Source organism: Drosophila simulans, chromosome 3R (genome assembly GCF_016746395.2).
Source record: "Drosophila simulans strain w501 chromosome 3R, Prin_Dsim_3.1, whole genome shotgun sequence".
Lineage (NCBI taxonomy): Eukaryota > Metazoa > Arthropoda > Insecta > Diptera > Drosophilidae > Drosophila > Drosophila simulans.
In genome coordinates, this window is record NC_052523.2 from 7269552 (window position 1) to 7290077 (window position 20526).

A 20526-nucleotide genomic window follows, 5' to 3' on the forward strand; every position below is an offset into this window, starting at 1 on the left:
ACAGCAATACAGAACACATACATAGAACGTAGCAGCGGAACACGAGCTGTTAACAAGGCATGTCAATGTGTGGGTGTGTATGGCTTTGTGTGCACAGAGAGAAATGTAAAAGCAATTGTCTTTAATTATCCCATTTTAGCTGGGCAGCTTTGGAATTTCAAGTATATTTAACATTAAATCTATCCACAATTAGTTTTAATATGATTCTGATTTAATACTTTTCATAGAAATATGACAATATGTATTTTATTCAAGTTTTTTGTTCATAACCAGAGTGTATTTATGAGCTATTATCATTCATTCAAATTAATACTTTTTCATTAGTGTCAGCAAGATTACAATATTTATATGATTAGATAGCTATAGTTATTGGCCATAATTCACCAAATTTATTTGGCACTACAGATCTAATCTCTTGACTTCTTCTCTGGTGGGTGTTTGGTTGTCGTTTGATATGTGTACAACTAGGAAGCAATTTGAGTTGGTCAACTAGGGCAACTGGCACTACGGGTGGACAGTAAAACGCAACTGTTAACTACGGGCGCGCATTGCAGGCACTCGCACACCAAAAAACAAACACACACGCGCGCGGCCCAAGGCGCACACACACACATCGAGATGGGGGATTTGAACTTGAGCGGGTGTGTGTGTGAGTGGGTGGTGGGTGGTGGATGGGTGGTTGTTTGGCTGTTTGTGGTGGAGAGAGGGGAAGAGAGAAAGGGCGAGATGGCGCCACCTACTTGGCGATTTCGTGGGTCGCGACGACACCTCCAAATAGGCCACCACCGGCTGCATCCAAGGCTCTCCGTCGGCGCCGTTCGACTTTAAATGAGCACCGCCTGCACGGTGGGTGGTGGTTGGTAGTTGGTGGTGTTTGGCGGAGTGGGTGTGTTTTGGGGGGTGGTTTGAAAACGGGGGGTAGACAAATAGACAGCGTTAATGATTTCGATATGCTTGAATATGGGGCTCCTGCTCTGCTTCAGTCACAACTTGACGCCCAACATGGAAATGCGCTTCTCGACTTTATGACAAGCTGTCCGACCGTCTGTCCATTTGTTTGTTTGCTCACACGCTCCGCATCTATCTATCTATCTATCTATCCAAATGGCTTTCAGCTTTGGCCGTGGGTGTGGGTGCTAGCCGCACGATAAGCGAATCCACCGATAGTGCAGCTGGGAAAGGAAATTCATGTACTCGACGTGCGCCGGCTGCCATGGCGTATACGCAACGTAAAGTAAGAGTGCCTGTCTGTGTGTGTGCCAAAGCCAGCGGAAATTATTAAGAGCTTTCCAAAACACACACACACTAGCACACACTGCGCTGCATTGTTCAAGGTGATTTGAGCAGCATCCACTTCCTTTAACTTCCAAAGCCCCGTAAGCCTTTTATTAGACTCTCGCATAGAAAACACTCTCTGTTATATTTTTAATTAGTTTAATAAATGAAATCCAACTACTCCGGCTTTAACTCGATGAACTTCAAATTGCTAGTATACCATCATAGCCAAAAGGCAAAATAGTGTAGAGGCAGCTATTGCTTTTCTTGTAACTTGAACTTTGCACTGGCGTAAGTTTAGCACAAGTTGCGTTTAAGAAAATAACAACTCAGGACTATTAAATCCTTTTCCGGCTCTACATTCAATGTATGTCCTTTTTGTATCAAATATATTACTTTGCTTGCAATTTGCATATATTTTTATAAGGCTAAAATATGATTGATCCAATCGGTTTACAACTGACAGCTCTGAATTCCCCATAAATGGCCACATCGGTTAGAAATTAACCAAAGCCTTTGGGGGTGTTCCGCTTGTAATTAAATTCGCTTGGAGCACATAATAAATGAGTCGACCGAGAGATGTGTTTGATGTTCGGGCAGAAGGTCAGTTTGGGCCATGCTTTGTGTTGGCTTTTGTGGGCTGCGCAGCTGCAGCTGCGGTCCGCAGTTGCCGAAAGTACGGTTTTGGGTTTGAGTTTGGGTGGAAATCAAATGCCGAAAACTACTAGTGGGGGATAAATGTCGGCCTCGAATTTAACTGACTAAACGGTTTGCCTATTGATTTTGTGATTTCATCGCCAAATACTCCTTGTCAACATTGTGTTGGCCAAAGCCCCAACTAAGCCGTTTACATAATTTCCACTTAATTATTCACGCAACCGAATAGAATCCCTTTAGGCAAGCGATCTGTGCGATTATCCCCAGCTTACCGCCTTTGTCAACCGTGTATGGGTGTTTAAAATTAATTTTCGAAAACCCATACCCACATGCACACACACTCATACTCAGCAGCGACATTTTATCCGAAATGCAGTTTACTAAACAGCAAATAAATGGCGCACGAGCAAAAGTTTGCTCATTAAAATGAAAGCGGATTTGTGTGGCACTCATACACGCCCACCTCACGCCCCCGCACACCAACACACGTTGCGTGCAGCGACGCAAGGCTGACTACGTGCCACAAAACAAAAAAAAATTAAAGAACTCTAGGGAAAAGTTTCTGGACAATGGGATACCCTGCTTTCAAATGAATTGCATAAATCTGGCTATTTTTGTATATTAATTTTAATAAGTGGCATGGATTTGGATTTCTTATAACCTCCTGACAGACAGAAATGAACACTTTATTAAAGTATCTAAAAGTAAGCAACAATATGCATAAGTCAGTTGCGTACTTCTAGACACCTTTATGACTTGACAATCCATTTTATAAAGTTTATGCTGTTTTAATTTATCAACGAATAATCTCAGCACCCGAGACTATACGCTTGTGGGTTTTTGTTTTCCGGTTGGACCCCCTTTCACGAACACCATATATAATATGTATGTACGTATGCGTACCCTTGTAATCCACGCTTACCGGGTAGAAAAACTAGAGGCGTGGCCGTGACGATGGGCGTAGCAATGTCAACCGCAGCACAAAACTCTGGCAACCGGAAGCTGCTCCCTCCCCGCCCCTGCAGCCCCCAAAAACACCCCGCCCACTTTTCGCACCGCAATGACAATGCGCAGTAAAGTGTCAATAAATTTTATGCAGACGCCATTTGCATCGCCATAAATATTTTTGTTGTGTTCGGCAACGCATTTGCACTTCTGCTCCGGCATTTGTTTTCTTGCCATACAGCCCCCTTCTTTCGCCCAACGCCACCCCCCTCCCGACGCCTCTGTCATTATGTTAATTTACACCTTTTGTTGGCTGCGCCTCGGATTCAATGCCATCGCAGCTGGAACAAAGCCTGCACAATGCTGCAGCTTTTAATTGCGTGCCGTGAAAACTAACTGAAGCAATGAAAAGCTGCTAAATGGCAGCAATTCCATTGGGCAAACAAGTTGTCTGCTAAATATATTTACCGTTTGCGAACAGGTGTAATTGGGGGAGGCACCGGGCGGCTCACACACACACACACCACAGCCTGCGGTGTGGCGCAAATAGCGCCCCAAGGATGCGTGTCACTAAATGCTCCCGGACCGTAACCGAAACCGAGACCAAGACGCTGACGATGATGCCGATGACGAAAACGTTCCCCAGGAGGCACGTAATGCCACTAATAACCCAACCGACACTCACCCACACACTCACACACATAAATTGGGCCAGGCGACACGAGGGAATGTGCCTCGGATTCTCGAGAATTTAATAATCCTGAACGGAATGATCGCACCACTGAAATATTTGCATTACCAAGGGAAATTGTATCTTGGAAATTTCAACGAACATCCTTGAAGATAGATAAAACCTATTAATTGTTTTAACACATAATTCAATTTATAATCCACTCAAGAAGTCTATACTAATCTCTTTACTAAGATTGCAGTTCAGTAAAGCCTAGGACCATTTTCGAGTTTAGTAAAACTTTTTAAACTTTCATTCAGCAAAGGGAAACCCACTCGTACGCTCAAGTTACTTTTCAAATCGAGAACTTCTTTTATGGGCTGATTCCATTGCGACACTTTTGTCGCCCTTCTGAACACATAATCTTTAGTGGCTCTGTCTGTCTACTGGGCTAAGTCCCCCGGCACCTGATCCTGCCGCCTGCTGCTGTCTGCCTGGGTTTCCTGCTCGAGTACACACTTCTTGAAAATTTAATGGCTGACACTGCTGTCGGCACTTACACAGCCACCCGCAGTGTCCTTATATGCCCCTTACCCAAAAACCAGTCGACCACAGGCCCATCCTCCAGTACCGCTCCCATTCCCTGCACCAGCCCCTAAGACACCTTCGTGGAGGAGCTCATGTTACAGACAATTTGCGTTAAATTTACAAGTAACACCGTTCGCCAAATACCAGGCCCAAAACCAGAGAGACGCCACAGTGCCTTATGTTGTTTTATTGCTGCCTGGCATGCCGTTCTGATACACGGATTCCTGGGCGGCTCACTGAGAGAAAATCCTGGCGAAAGCTTAGCGAATGACAGGCTGCAGTGTTGTGTAATGTTTTATAAGGCTGACACTTTTTATTTGTGACAAGCTCTACTGGCTAATTCCACTTGTCATGCTAGCATTTTCCAATTGTTTTATGCCAAATCAAAAACACTGGGATAAGAACTTTTAAAAGATCGAGTCATGTTTTTGCTCCTAGATACAATTTATTTAAAGCTTTTTTTCTTGGGAAATAATTGTAAACTAGACGTGACAGATACCTTGCATTTGCTCAGTGGATTACATCTGACTGCCTTGCTGCCATAACCAAAACCTCAGATGGGAAAATGGCAACAACGTTGGCAACAACACGCCGCCAACAGTAATAGCAATTAAAGTGGATTTTCATGAAAATGAGTTTTCCTAATAGTTTATTCCAGGCCGAAAAATAAAATCATGGCGATAAAACGCGTTGATTAAGACGAAGGCAGGTGAGTGCTGATGGCCCGGGATGACGATGATGATGATGAGATTCTATGAGTATGGATAGGGATCTTAGACACAGCCGGCGTTCAAGAATCTCAAGGCTGGATTTTGGTTCTGGTTTCGGGCCTGGTTATTTCAAATGGCTGGCATAGTTATGCATATTATGTTGCAGGGGGTCCTAAGTGCATATTTGCGTTAGCTATTAGGTAAATTGAGACTAATTTATGGCCAATTAGTAGGGTGATTAAATTCAGGTGATTATCTTGAAGCTCATTAATGGCCCTGGCGAGTGGGTTAAATTCATAATTAATATCATGCATACGCCCCGGTGGCCACAGAGAAATCCCAAGCACTCGCAGCCTAAGTTATGCCCAACTTTTGGTCAACTTGAGATCCGTCCCCTGGCTTTCACCTAAACTCTTTTGCATTTATTTATGCACTTTGCCGAGATCCCTCAGCTCGATGACTGCAATTGAGGGCCGCTTCAACTTTGAACTTTTGACTACGTCGAACCAAGAACTTTTTTTTTTATCGATAAGTGGCAAATAATAAAATTGCCTGTGGCTGCTACTCACGCTTTCGATTGACTCTTGCGAACGTACCTGCAACGAAACGGAAAAAAAGAGTCAATATGTATTAAGTGATTTTCCGAGATGAAAGAGCTGCACGGAAAACAATAATCTATGGTCTATGGAATAATAATAATAGAATATATAATAATACTAATAAAAATATTATCAGTATTTTAGAGAGAGAGCAGCTATTTTTAATATATTTATGAACAAAATATCTGTGGCACCCACTATGCAAGTTTCGAGTGTAAAGGTGCCACATGCATCTCACATCTTTTCATCGGTTAATAAGGGATGGCAATTAAATGGCCCGAGAAGAAGGAGCAAATTGACATAATGGAAATGCAAGCGGCAGTCAAAGAGATTTTAAGGGGGCGGATAAGAACACCGACTGCCACTCGACGAGCATCCTTGAGTGTCCTGCCAGCGCAGGCGATTTCAAAGATACAATGCAATATCACCAGCAGCCAGTCCTGTGGCCATGGCACGAAAAAGAAAGGAACCAAGGGGAAGGATCGAAGGGAGGATGGGCGGCGCAGTAGTGAGCAGCCAAAGGACTCAATTCAATAAGCGCCATATTATGCTGTCTAGTCGGGTTTCTGCTGAAGCACCTCGTGTTGCATGCCGCTAATCAATCATGGCGTGGCATCCTCGCTTCGAGCAGCCAACCCAACCAGCTAGTCTTCCAGCAGCTGCCTTCAATGGGCAATTATTGATTGATGCCAAGTGCACATCGCAGGGGGTTTCAGCATGGCAGCATGGCATAGCTTTCCATTTGGACTCGCTGCACGATGGTGGGGCTGCCTCTGAAGTGGCATGCACTGTGCCGTAACCCTGATCTAGTGCCCCTTTTCTGCAGCATCTGCTGTCAATGTTAAGATTTTAGACATTGAAATAATTCCTTTGCGGCGCCTCGAAGCTTAAAGTTTTAATTTGTTGTTTTTCTTCGGTGTTGCTGTGTGTGTGGAACAAGTTTCATGTTTCGGTTTGCCATTCCAAGTGCAGCACTTCATTGACTTCTCTTTTCCTGTGTGGTCTTGGGGTTTTTGCGGCACTGGACCTTATTATTTTTTGGAAAAGTTTTCCTAGGTCTTCCGGCAGAATACGTTATTTTCTAGCTTAAAAGAAGTAAATACGTTTTATAGTATTTTCCATAATTGCAACTCAATGATGTCGGCCCCAAAAAATATGCTACAGAAAATTATTTTTCACAGATTTGCCCCAAAACGTGTTCCGCATACTTAAGGCCACCGAAACCAAACAAATTTATTTAAATGAGTCAGGAAAATTAAGTGGAAATGCGTGTGCCACGAGAGGCGATCTGTGTGTGTGTGTGTGTGTGTGAGTGTGATTGTTTGGGAAATGAGGAAAATACGCGAGATGTAGATAAGTAGAAAGCGGTAGCAAATTTTAATGCCGCTCCGGCAAACCTTAGACAAATAAAACTATAAATATAAACGTTTGCGGGGATGGATGTCAAGGGGAAATGTATTTACATAAGTGCCCTGTGACTGGCGCACGTGTTTGATATTTCCTTTAGTTTTATGTCAGACAATGTCAAGCCAACACACACAAGCACACACTCACATCCGCCCGTTGATAATTCAATAAACTAAACAAGATTCTGTGGGAGATTTATGGGTATGCTGAACCCGACTTTCGGGAGTTGAAAAGCAACTCGGGGCGGTTTATAAATCTTCATTTCAGCACAAAGACACCCAACAGCACACACACACACAATCTTAGTCGCTTATTAAAATGCCATTTTGGAGTGGGGGAAACTGGGCGCGGCTGGTTCATAAATTCCCAACACTTATGCTCAATAAATGGGCATAAATCTGGGCCCGACTCGCTGGCGGCATTAAAATGCGTAGCGACACGGTCAAAAAAGCTAAAGCAGCACACAAACAACAAAAGCATCCGGAATGTGCCACAGATGAAAAATACGCTCATTGTGTGTGTTTGGTGGGCCAAATCTCCGTTTGTTGTCGAATCATTTTGCACGGCTGTAATTTGGTTTTAAAAACGTTGGCATTTGTTACATCCTGGCAACACAAGACCGTTGTCCTTAACGTGCCCACATTAAATTGATGGCCCAGACAGCTTGAGGGCTGGCTAAATTGATTAATTGGCTGTTGACTCAGCGCCATTTTGGCCATGACTGCTGCGAAAATCCACCCCGAAAACTAGCCAGCCAATTGGTTTTGCTACATTTCACAAAACTGCATTAAATTTCGAGTCATTAGGCAGCAGTTTATTCCCCAGCCCCGCGCACTTCGTCCTTGGTCCTGCCAACATTAGGTGGACATCTTCTATCTGCGCTTTACACATCGCTGGCTGCCGACTGCAATTCCTAGAAGCTATCTGGCTGCCATTGTGAGGCCTTCATCATGCAAATGTAATCGAAAATAATGAGATAGTTCTACTTATGCGAAATCACTGAAGGAGACAACTTTTTCTAGTCTAGTGAATGGTTGAAGAAAAGGACATAAAGTAGCTTTCCTATCATCACGGACGAAAATTGTTATAAATTATTATTTCATAAATCAACCATTTCTATCTGCAAGTTAGGATTTTAAAGTGAATCTTGTCCTTAAACCTTGGACATTGTATCTACTTAAATAGGTCGTCGTTTAGTTTAATCTCTCTCCTTTGCCTCTGTTTTGCCAGTTGTTGTGTGTTTTAGTTTGACTGTCGATTTCGACTTTCTAATTGAGCAATTTCCTTTGGATAATTGCTTTTGCGCACTGTCGCATTTGAACTTGGATTCAGATTCAGCTGCAAATGCAGAATCAGATTGCGATTGCGATTCACAGCCGCGCCCACCGAATGCCGCCCACAATCTGCCCTGGAATTGGACAATTAATTTGTGTTAGTAGCAATTCATAAACAAACAAATTGAAATTGGAAGCAGCGCCGCATTTGCATAATGCTGACTAAGTGAAAAACCAGATAGGCACTCGAGCATTTCGAGTGTGCTTCCAGTAGCGGATGCAGCTCGAAAACCCTCTAAACACACACAACACACACACACCTCGCACACACACACACTGTTGATATGCAAACGCAGTCATAAAACGTGACATTTGCCGTCAGCTTCAATTTGGCCAAGGCATTGAATGGCCATAAAGTGTGCGAGTGTGTGTGTGGCAAAAAGGTAGCACAAATTCAAAATGAAACGTAATTTGCATATGGAGGTGGAGGAGAAGCTGGAGGATGGGGGCGGACTGGCAGGGGGCGTGTTCAAGCTGCTCGGGGCGGCTTTTTATGCACACCCAGGACACAGCTGAAAATCAAGTGGGTAAAGTCGGGCCAAAGCCAAAAGGTAAAGGTGGAACTTGCCCTAATCTGCATAATAATAAACCACACAAACACAAAACATGAAAACACACATAAATTGCCACCCACAACAACGCTGCCCCATTTTTGCCATATTTAATGCTGTGTAAATTGAATTTCCATCACTTTATGATTACTTGATGCGGACTGAGGTGGAAATATTCATCAAGTTGACTTTTTGTCTGGCATCCTGGAGTCTGCTCCGATTCATTTGCCCAGGCACCATGGGCACCGGTTGATCCACACCACATGAAGGACTCCAAGGACTGCAGTTGCCCCAGTAACTGGGCATATCAATTTTAATCAAATTGACAGGGGCCTCGGCAGCAATGAAACTTTATAGCCCACCCTCGTCCTTGTCCAGTTGATCCATCTAGGTAGGTGACTTTAAGCCGCAAAGAGTGTTTGGGAACTTCTATTAAAACTATTCAGGATATTCAGGGAAAAGTCATTGTATAACACGCTAAAATGTTCGGCTTACCTTTTCTCTTTTCCGACTTTGGCCACTTTTGTTGATTTTTGTATTTAATTAATATATTAATTTATGCGCCGCGCGTTGATCATTTGTTGAATATTGTGTTCGCTGAGTCTGGCATTTGCATTGATTAAAACTGAATTGAGTCGAATTGAGTGGAAGTTGTTATTTTTTTATTATCCTTTACAGCGCACGTACGTTCTGCGTTGAATTGATTTAATTGGAGTAGTTGTTTGTTTGGTTGGGGTTCAATTAAATTACAGTTTGTGGGGTTTAAAGTTGGCTAGTTCATTTGGTTTCAAGTGAGTAAGTTCCATAGTTGATAACAGCTTCTATTGTATACACGAGATTTGGCTACTCCTAGGTACACGTACACGTAAAACTTATCCAAAAGTTTTTGATATATAAAATGCATATCTCCTCCTGCTCTATAATCCATATCATCCATTTATTTAGATAGCTATATCTATGCTCCAGGTTTCCCGCTGACAATCCCGCAAGGGATTTACCTTCATTGCTGTGCAATTAACAAGTGCAATTGCTGGCATCATTCCGAATTGATATGATCTTACGGTATAATAAACAATTGAGCTCTCCAGTTGCATTCCCTATTGTCCTGCTCCCTCGATTCCTTAATCCTTCGCATCCTTTTCGGCTTCTTGGGTTTCCGCTCATCAATTCTGACATCGCTGGACTTTTAATGTAAACTTATTCCACTTTCGTGTGTGTATGCATGTATATATGCTCGTATATGTTGTATTCAACATCATTAAAACATCAATAAAAATCGGTTTGTTAACAACACTTTTATAAAAAAGAACGCAACTTTACGACGGTTGGGTTACACACATATATATATATATATCTATATATTCATATATAATTACGTAAGTATGTCTAGATATCTATATATTTTTGTATTCATAGATTGTGTGTCTATATATACATTTATATTAACAACACTTAACACACAGAAATGCTACATGAAGATGTGTGTGTTCTTAGGATGCGGAATGTTCCAAAATTTAGTAGCTCCTTTTGTGTTGGGTTGATTTCTCGATTGATTTTTGCTTCACAAATTCAAAAAATTTCACATCACAGCCAATGGATACTGACGATGGGACGCATTTCCGCCACTCCACTACACTCCTCTCCTGCTTCTCCTTCTGCTCCTCCTAATCCTTCTGTTTCCTCTGCTAATTTTTCAGCCGGGTGAAAATGTGGTTGATGATGATTTTGCGGATGCTGATGAGGTGGCAACGAAATTTTTGCTGGCGGCCCCAGCAAACTAACAATTTTGTGGGGGCCTCTGTTATCCATCTGGGAAGTTGCCAGGTCCCAGCTGGAGCATGTCTCATTTGGGCTCCTCGATGGTCTGGCCGACCACTATGATGATCACGATGAAGACGGCCAGCAGGACGAGGATGCAGCATATGGCCACGGCCACCATGGCGCTGTTACTCATACGGGACTCTTTTTTTTGCTTCCTAGTGCCTCACTTTTGAATTGGATTCGATGTGTGCTCTATCTGTATTTGTTTGAGAGAGAAAGTGAGGTGGGAATTTGCAAATTTGCATATGTGCCACTGCGATTGAGATTGCCTGGCTGTGCGCAGTAGAGATTATCGGTTGATCCACTGGGCCATCACTTGTCATAAATCCGCACCCTGCCCCCCTTTACACAGTCACTACGAATGGCACTGACAAATGCCATAACCACCACCTATCTGCTATCACCAACCACCCACAGATACAAATTGCCTGCCATAAATTGCGAGGGCTGCCTATCAGCCGCTCGGCTGTGCATGAAATGCCCGACAGCCTGTGGACAGCCCAAAAGTTGTCGCCACCAGTGCGTATGTGTGATATCCCTCCCCCATGTCCATGGCCATTTCCACTCACACCAACTGGCTCCCTTACGCACTTCATCACGAGTGACTCGAGTGGGAATTCGGCCAAAAATCACAACCCATAAGGGCGAGCCGAGCTGTCCCAGGGTGACCGAGTCCTTTGTCTGCCACTGACAGATGATTAATGCTGTCCTGTCCGGCCGGAGGGAGTGGGTCCTTGCACTTTCCTCCAGCTGAATGCAATTTCGAGTGTCTATTATCCTGTCTAATAGCTGCTGAGCTGCACTGCTCATCTGCTGCCAGCCTGACGATAATTGCCAGTGCATTATGAGACCTGACATGGCAGCCCGGGCCCACGACACGTATACTTAATTATCGCTGTTGTGCGCCACTCCAAAGGGGGGCGAAAATTCAATTACATCGAAACAAAACTTGACAAGCCATCCATTCGATACATTGAAAAGCGAAAATAAAACATAAAAATAATATCGAGTTGATTGCGAGAAAGTTTCGCGGCTATAGGAAAAGATGGAATGCTCTTTTTAAAAGGTAAATTTATCATACAAGAAATTGAAAAAGTGTAACCCTATATTTTTATATAATTGCATATATGGTAACGTTTATATTTTATTTATTTATTTCCTATGAAATCCTTTTACATTCACTGGTACCAAAGTACTGGTTCAGCAAAGTATCGAACATCGTTGAAAGAGTATAAAATCATCAAATAAATGTTCACTTTATCGCCGCTTTCTTTTTGCCAAAGTGAAAATGGCTGACACCATTCAATGGTCGCCGACATTTGCTCGGCAAAACAGGAACTGAAACTTGGAACCTTTGATAAGTTTTTGCAGTGCCAAATGGAAGGTGAACGGAGTGGAAAATAAAAACTAATGCCAGACCCAAATGGCCACAGCTGCTGTCAGTCGTTATCAATGGCAGCTCGAATTGAATTTGCACAGGACCAAAAGGACAACAAATTCGCCGAGCTTAAGTTTGTGGAAAAGTGCTTTTGGGGTCCACTTTCTGTAAACAGCCTTTTAATTAAGCAGCTCACGCAAATAATTTGCCATTCTTGGCATCAGCAGCAGGTCCTGTCAATTCTTGTGGCAGTTGCCATTTTTCCATTTGATTCGCCGCACTTAGTGGCTGCCCGCTGTGCAAATTCCGTGTATAAAAGGCTTGGCCATTTAAATATTTATTTTTATTTATTCGGGCCCATTTGTCTCGACTCCGAGTGCGTTTAAAAAAGCTATAAGTAAGCCTGGAACTAACTGGCTTTTTGGCCTGTTTTCGTGACTCAATTGCTCTTTGTTTGCCGTCCCTTTGAATTGGTCAATTAATATTAATGAAATGCTCGTCCTTCGCTCTCCCCGCTTTACCTGCATAAATTATGCTTTCCTGTCTGCTTTACCTCCGCATACACACACGTACACACCTGTTATTTGGCCGAAAAAAAGCAATTCACAAAAACTTAAAATTTCCCACACCAATTTTGCCAGCAGGCGAATTATGTTGTAATAAGTCAATTTATCAGTTTATTTTTAGCTTACACATGTAAGCCGCAGGGGCATCAATAAAATCATATTTGCCGAGCGGCAGGCGTAAAATTAAATGAAATGCAGCCATCGCCCGGGCAACGAGTCGTATACGCAACGTGCCCAAGTACTTGACTGAATTGCCAGCGTTTGTGTTTTATGACTGCACGACGGTAAAAGGCTGAAATTATATTTATTTTATATTTGTTTATTGTCGGTTTTCTGTGGAAATTTTCGAAATATTCGTGGGCGGGGCTGTCGGAGTCACTTGAAAAGACTTACAACACATTGCACTGACACATATTGTCGGTCCGTCAGGCTTCTTTGTCTATGAGTCTTAATTAAATTAGCGCCAGAAGGCGACGAGCCACAAACACAGATAGACGCAGAAGGCCAAGATGACAGGATAGCAGGGCCCTCATAACAAAGGAAACGCCAAGGAAAGGCGCTTGTCACTGCCACACTCTGTATGTGTGTGTGTGTGTGGCTTGTGCTGTGAAATAAAATAAATTTTTGCAATTTCGTAAGTTTTATGCGCACATTTGCAAAATTTGTTTATGCTGGCGAAAGGCGAAATGCGAACTGCCAACTGGGAGAGCAGCGAACGGGTGGCGGAGTGTAAGAGGTCATAGAACAAATGGGCCATGTCGTGGCCACCAAAGGGGTGGCTGGCGTAGGGAAAGTAAGTAAAAGGGGGCGGAAGCGAAGAATGGCGCCCTGGAGTGCGTAGGCACTGCCAGTGACGTTGGCAACATTTCTGCGTGGCGTCGTGTGCGCTGGCACATAAATTCAATTTGTTTCGCCCGCGAATCGTTTGAAGGGTTAACGCTGGCCTAACTTCCGCGGGACAGGGCACAAAAAAAATTATGGAAAATTGCACGGACTTGGTGAACTGAGAGGGTAGCGAAACGTTTATGAAATTGCATGCAGAATTAAAGCCGCCAGGCGAATGCCGAGCGAATCCTTTATCCTTTGTCAAGTTCAACTGCACGCCGCGACCTTGGCAGATGCGACTCAAGGAGTCCTCTCTGTGCGACTGTGTGCTCCCGATTGTGACTGTCTTTGTGGCGCTGCATAAGTGTGTGTGTGTGGCAGGACAATAGCCGCATAAATGCTCGAGCAGTGCTTTAAGCCTGTCGCCGTGTTGTTGCGCTGTCTTGCCATGTCACAAGTCAAAAGTGCATTAAAATAATTGCACTTGTTTAGGCGGCACTTCGCAACTACCAGCCAACGTATCTGATTTAAAAGCTGCCACCAATACTTAGTCAGGTGTGACTCCGCCCATTTTTTGGCAGACCAAAATGTTGAACAGGGAATACTCTGTCATCTATTCATTAAATAAATTATTTTAATGAGTGGTAACGAGTTGGAATTGCAATTAAATGTGAAAAATACGATTTCCGCATTAATGTTACAATATTAATTATTTGTTGTGGCATTGTGTGAAAAGGCATTTGTTTGAATTTTAATACGAATATCTACATAGTCAGTTGGCTTTGATGGTGTCATGTTTTATTTAAGCAAATAATATTCAAAAGTCTAATGGCTTAATGCTTTGTAAAATGAATGTATGATTTTGAGCTGAATAAAATCCATATAAATATACTCTTTAAAACAATTTCCTTACTAACAACAAAGCTCTTTAGGTTTTCGATTGAATTGATCGCAATTAAGCAAAGCAAACAAGTTGCCTTTTAGCTTGAAAATGTTACTGATGATATTTGCAATGTTTTCCTGCGGTTTCTCTCAGTGTACGTGTGAGGCTCACGTTTCCGCCTTCAACTGCACTTAAACTTGATTTCTGTGTATCCTTTGTCTTAGTTCCTTGGACAAGCGTCTGGCCCTCATTGTAACCCACATGAATGGGGCTTATACACGTATGCAGGCGTGTGTGTGAGTGTGTGTATGTAAGAGTGTGTGGGTATAGCCTCGACACAGTAGCTGGTGGGTGGTGGTGGCCTTCTCTTGGCCCGCTTCCTGACCCAGCTTGTTGCATGTTTCACGTTGGCTTTTATGGGGGAGATTTTTAAAGCTTACACAAAGATGCTCGACTCTCGTTTGTCTGCCATTTTATGCATTCACGTATCACAAAAGAGATATTTTAATATGCCAAGGAACGCGCGACAAAGATTAATGAAATTCTCGCCTTAAAGCCACATCTTTCTGGCCAAGTGAATTCATTCTCCTCGGATGCGGAAACAATGCGAATTTGTAGGCAGCACAAGGCTGGAATATTACGCGTTTACCAAACAGAAGTTAAGATTCCCGGAAATATTGAAAATTCAAATTGGCTAATCAGCCATAAGGCCCAAGGCCTTCGCTGTATGCCAATTCCATTAGAAATTGGAAATAAGTATTTGGCTAACAGCAGTGCTGACTCGGGCTATTTGAATTGGCTTCCTGTCGGCGCTTATTTCATTGTGGCAGCCTCTGTTTATTTATAATTCGATTGCAAATGTGCTTGGTCAAAGAAGTTCATTTCGATGGCGCCACCTCATCGCATTTTACGACCATTCGCGGTTTGTTTATCTTTCTGTGTTTAGGCTTAATTACCGTGGCATTTCATTAATATTTAATGTGTCGGAAAGTTCTGCCCACCCGCACAGAAACTCAATCGAAACCGAACCTTTGAGTGCTCGCTCGGTTAATGATTTTTATTGAAATCGGCATAGTTTTCACTTGACTACTCCCAAACGGTCCATAAATTCATAATGCTTAGGGCGAAACTTTAGCTGGCTATTTGCTGCGTTCAGATTGATTAGAAGATTGATAGACTGGCTGTAGCTAAGTGGGAATGACTTCAACTTTGGCAACTATTCGTAATTGATTGGCTCAGCCAGTTTGTATTAGCTTTTCCACGCGGGAGATGCCAGCTAAAAGGTTGCGAGTATGGTTTGATCGCTCGCCGAATAATTTATGTCTTTTGTTTTTTCGCCAGTTAACAAGGTCTTAAAGCTGGTAAGCCTTGTGCAAATTTCATTCCAGAGGTGGCACATCAAAAGACGGTCCCTTTTTAATCAGCAAACTCATTAGCATCGTCCGCTAACTAAATACAAATTAAAGAAACAGCATCCACAGCTGGCAAAGCCGCTTGCCTTCCCACTTTTCCGCCTGCTCCTGCTGGTTGCTAAAAAGTTTTCACTTCGCAGCCGTCAAGTTGATGTAATGAAAAAGTTGCAGCATTTTTCTAACAATATTTTCCCAGCTCATATCACATGACGTGGACACGCTGGCTACTTTCTACGGGCAAAAGCCAAAGCTGCTGCAGAAAGCCTTCAAAACAACAAGCACTCGGCGCACAGGGCGCTAATTAGTTTCGAGTCGGCGTTTTCAATGGGGAAATATTTTGAAAAAACATCGCTCATACGCAACGTTGGCCCGCAGCCGCAGGGTATTATTATAATTTTGGTTGGGAATGGCACAAAAAAAAACGGAAATGAAACTTATTTCTATTTCAAATAAAATAAACACTTTCGCTGTGAAAGTGGAGACCACGCCCTCCACTCAACGCCGTTTTGCACGTCGCTTTTCACGTGAGCAGCCGGCGGGAAAATCGCTTGCAAAAGTGAAAATTGAACAAAGGACCAAAGGCGCAAAGGAAAACCATATGAGCAACGGGTTGAAAACCGAATCCAGTGCAGCTCATTATAAAATAGCCAAAGTAAAAAACCCTATTTCCGTTTTTTTTTTTGGGGGGGCGGGTCAAAGGTCCCGAAAATTCACTTTGAGATCCCAAACAGAAATTTTAACGATGCATATAAAAACCCGGCGACGGCAAATGAATAAATAATTTATGCGTAAAGGTTCCTAAACACTCGAGTGGCTGGGTAACATTATTTGCAAAGTTACTCGCCGACTTTCGTCTCTTTTTTCTTCGCATTTTCCACACGTAGCAAATTTTATCTCTCTATTACCTGGTGGAAGTAGCCTGATTTAGTGGCAGTGCCGTTGAAAAAGGGTTGAGTTTAATACCAACCCAACCCACCCGTTGACTTTTCATGGGAGTTGGGTTACCCTTTGGGTTATGTTTGCTTATCACCTGGTTGGCTATCCAAACAAGGTGGAAAACGATTGCGGCCCTCTGTTTGCACATTTGGCACGTTTCAATTTCGCAGCGATTGCCGAACTGCATGCAAATTGCAACTGAATCCCACTTTTTTGTACGTTTACTACTTTGCATATGGCAAAGAAACCTGGAAAGCACTTTCATCTGATGATAGACTGTATGGATAAACATCGGATGTGAGAAATAGTCAATTACGAAAATGATTTTCGTGAGTAATTATTAAATAAGATGCAATTTTAGGTAGGCAGGTTTGAGTAACTAATTCGTATGTTGTTGAAAAAATCACTTTTGAAACGTGAGCGGAATTTAAAAATGAAAGTAATTTACACAATGTTTACAAACATATTGGGTATTTGTTAGAATAATTTGTTGTCGTTATTAGCATGTTTATAACAAGCGTGAACGAAAAAAATGCATTTTAAACAAAATCATTTCGTTGAAAATCAAAGTATAAATCTCTTGAAAAATATTGCATTCAATTCAATTAATCTTTTGCTGAAAGTGTAAACAGAAAAATATATCTTCTGCTAGTAAAACTACAATTTTATCTCGCTGGGCATTTCCCTTTTTTAGTATCGAACACGAGTATATTCAGATCTAAAAAATGAATTGAAGGATAAGCAATGCGTTTAGTCCTGCCTCAAATCGAAGCTGTCACCTGTCAGTGGCACGCGTTGCAGGAACGGAAATCGGAAAGTTCGCCCGGACTTTGGCTGTGACTCCAATTAAGCAGCTGGCGAACAGGTGGAACAGGTGAGACCCAGCAGAAGTTGTCATAACTGCCGTGGACACATTTCCATCGCCATCGCCATCGACCCTCTGTCTTCTGTCTTTTCCGCATTTATCCAGTGTGTGTGTGGACTTATTGCTGCATTGCAAACAATACGAGGGCCATGTTGTAAATCCCCCAACAATTGTCTGCCTCCAGTTCGTTTTGTAACCTTTCGTTGCCCAGATTGCCCTCTCCTGTGTAAGGACGTTCCAAGGAAAGCAGCCAGGGTTACCGATTAGGAATGTATGGCCATTGTGCATGTGAACTAATAACGCATTTGTATGTTTGCTTTTGAAAATGGCGAGTTAGCTTGAACGTGAACTCATCCGAAGGAACATTCGCTCAATGCAAATAAAACCCATTTTTGCTGAAATGAGCACTTTTTTGGGCATGTGGACCGATTCCAAGAATCAATTTACATGGCCATTCTCGTTTGGTCAAAGGAATAGGTGTCATAGGTTGATATTAAATGGAAATGCTGCATTGTAAGTGTGTGAAATAAATAATTCAGTACGCAACATGAGTGACTTTCATTTTAGTTGTTATACAAGTGAATTCCATTTAATAATTTGATTCGTGATAAATGATTAAGGTATTCCTATTTAGAATTGTTTGCCAGCTTGTTTTGCACCCAAAAAGCATTTGCATTTCAAATTTGTATGCACGCAAAAGAGGTTTATTTTAAATATTGCAGTGGTTTTGCTGACTTTCGAACATCATTGTTTAATTTTAAGCGAGTATGATGTCTAAATGTCTTTAATCCCACCAACTGATTCCCAGCCTTTTGCCCCGATTGATCACCATAAATAGCCCACTCCACAATCTTATAAATGCCGAATGTCTCAATTGTGCACCACAGCCAAGGCAATTTCAAAAGAATATGTAATTCGGGTTCCATTTGAATATTTACGTCTCGCTGCCGCGGGCTTTCTCAATTGATTTGTAATTCACTTTTGTGTCGAACAATTCCGCGTTGAGCTCTCCGTTTGGAATGTACTTTCTTATCGCCGGGATTGGTTTGACCGGATTTTGGATTTTGCAACGGAATGCTTAAGCAAACATTAAAATGCAAACGCACAGGCCGAAGCAATAAGGCGGAAAGAAAGAACAAGGGACCTTAATCGGTGGTCCAAGGCGGGAAAAGTGCGCGCGTTGCTGGGAAAACTGATTCGAGGCTCCTGTCGCACGATGCGATTAATGACGCGTTCAAAAGCTGGTGGCAAGCGGAATCCGGAGCTGAGTTGAGCTGGCTGAGAAGCGCGTTGCGAGTGTGTGTGCCGCACGGCCGACTGAAATCGACTGACTACGCTCGGCTGCTGCCACGGCATTTAAGGCAGAGAGTGAAGTCGGAAAATGTGGGGAAAACTCGGAGGAAAAGCGAGAGAGCGCACGCCGCGATGACATCAAGTGAAAGCTCTGCCATTTGAATCGAGAGGCGGCTGTTAGGCCAACGCCAATATAGTACGGCAGCGAAATAAATCAAATTGAATTTATGATTTCGTTTTTTTGCACTTCTTTTTCCCACTTTAGGAGCTTCAGGACTCCTTGGCGCAGCCTCCTCCTCCTCGAGTGGATCCTTCAAGTTGTTTGCCGCCGGATTTCATTTGGCTGCGGCTCAATGAGCCGTCGATTCTGTTTGTTCGAGTGGCCGACGAGCGCTTTAATCGCCCATCCAAAGGCAAAGCCAAAGCCGCCACTCGAGACAGCTGGCAGGTGGCAGATTTCAGGTGAAACCCGAGGGTTTCCAGGTGCCAGGACATCAGGTGGCGCCAAAGCTGACAGCTGAGAATCTTGTTTAACTTCGGCTTCCGCTCATTATGCTGCTCCTTGGCCGTTTGTGCGGATAATTGCCGCCTTCAATTTAAATTGCCAACGAGCTTGGCGCGCCGAATTTTCGATTTCATTTAATTTGGCGCAAATCTCATTAGGGCAAAAACGTCGCCCAAGATAAATGGCAGTGTGTTCTTTTTTTCTTGCTCTACGTCCGAGGCATCGAATCGCAGATACTTTGACCTGTGCCTGGGGCACTGGCGTCTTTGACTTTCCCTGCTCCGTCCGGCATGCCAAGTCAGCGATTTATTTGGGCCAAACAAAGGCGGGATAACCCAGCAAACATTCTCTGGCCAACTGATAAGCGCCAGTCTCTTGGCAAATGATAACACATATTTCCAGGCAGCGCAGGCGCGAGCTTTTCCACAAGAGAGAGAGAGTGTGGAAAAGCCAGAGAGCTCTGCCAACTGATAAGAAAGCCTCTGCATCTGCGGCTTCAATTGTCTTTAATCGCTGCTCGAATGTCGATGATGTCCTGGGAAGTGTCCTGTGGGATGGGTTGCAAAATTGGAGAGCGGTTACCCCGGGGGGGACCTTTAACGAATTGTCATTGATTTCTTTTGAAATGGCACCGCTTTTGTTTGCCTTCGCTTCTGCCACATTAGGCAGCTGAGCAGGGGACTCTGCTCCTCTAACTCTGATTACTGCAGCTCTGGTTATCGGGGGCAATGATCACAGATTGAATTTGCTCCGGCGGCAGCTTGTCTTAAATAATTATGAGCGCGTTTAATTAATAAGTTTGCAAAAGGCAGCGACAAAGGCATCGAAAAGGGTTCTTCCAGAATATGCTGTTATTGTTTTTGCGGCCGGGAAGCAATTAAGACCGCCTAGCGCATTGTCTTCTCGGCCTCAGCCTCGTTTGACCCCAACTTTGTTATAAATTTGCCTTTGTGCGTGCTCTGAAAAATGACCAGCCTCAAATGTAGAAAAAAATATATTCAAAACTGTCACACAAAGAGTTTGAAAAAACGAAAATGGAGAAAAGAGGAAACTCGGATCCGAAAGGGGCAGGGACTGGGGTGCCGGAGCGGATTGCTTCCTTCCTGCCGGGGACGCTCACTTTTGCCGGTCATTAAATTTTTTTCCATTGCCTTTGGCAGTCGATACATATTTGGCTGCGTACATAAATAATGAGCTCAGTTGTTGTTTGGCCAGATTTGCAAATGTTCTTCGACAGTTTCAATTATTTATTTACCAGCCCAGCCGACTACAGTGAGCACTCAGTGGGCTCTTTAAAACTGGCAGG

General features: G+C 43.2%; 2 protein-coding genes across 8 annotated transcripts in view; both read right to left on the reverse strand.

Moving 5' to 3' along the window:
* Positions 1-20526, reverse strand: part of LOC6727511 (cubilin) — a 48145-nt gene that overhangs the window by 8853 nt on the left and 18766 nt on the right. For 6 of the 7 annotated variants that reach the window (XM_039294779.2, XM_016175557.3, XM_016175559.3 and 3 more), the window contains one exon: positions 741-839. The exons of the other annotated variant lie outside the window; for it this stretch is intronic. In XM_039294779.2, coding sequence (XP_039150713.1) covers positions 741-839 — 99 coding nt within the window. The remainder of the gene's footprint in view (positions 1-740; positions 840-20526) is intronic. 7 annotated transcript variants of the gene reach the window in all.
* On the reverse strand, positions 10580-18752 carry LOC27207436. The gene is made up of 2 exons (XM_039294785.2): positions 18361-18752; positions 10580-10753 (listed from the first exon to the last, which is right to left on the reverse strand). The coding sequence occupies exon 2, from the start codon at positions 10688-10690 to the stop codon at positions 10580-10582; it is 111 nt and encodes a 36-aa protein (XP_039150719.1). The 5' UTR covers positions 10691-10753; positions 18361-18752.

Excerpts from the sequence above, each read along its gene's own strand:
- LOC27207436 (XM_039294785.2), bottom strand. The coding sequence starts at position 10,690 with ATGAGTAACAGCGCCATGGTGGCCGTGGCCATATGCTGCATCCTCGTC.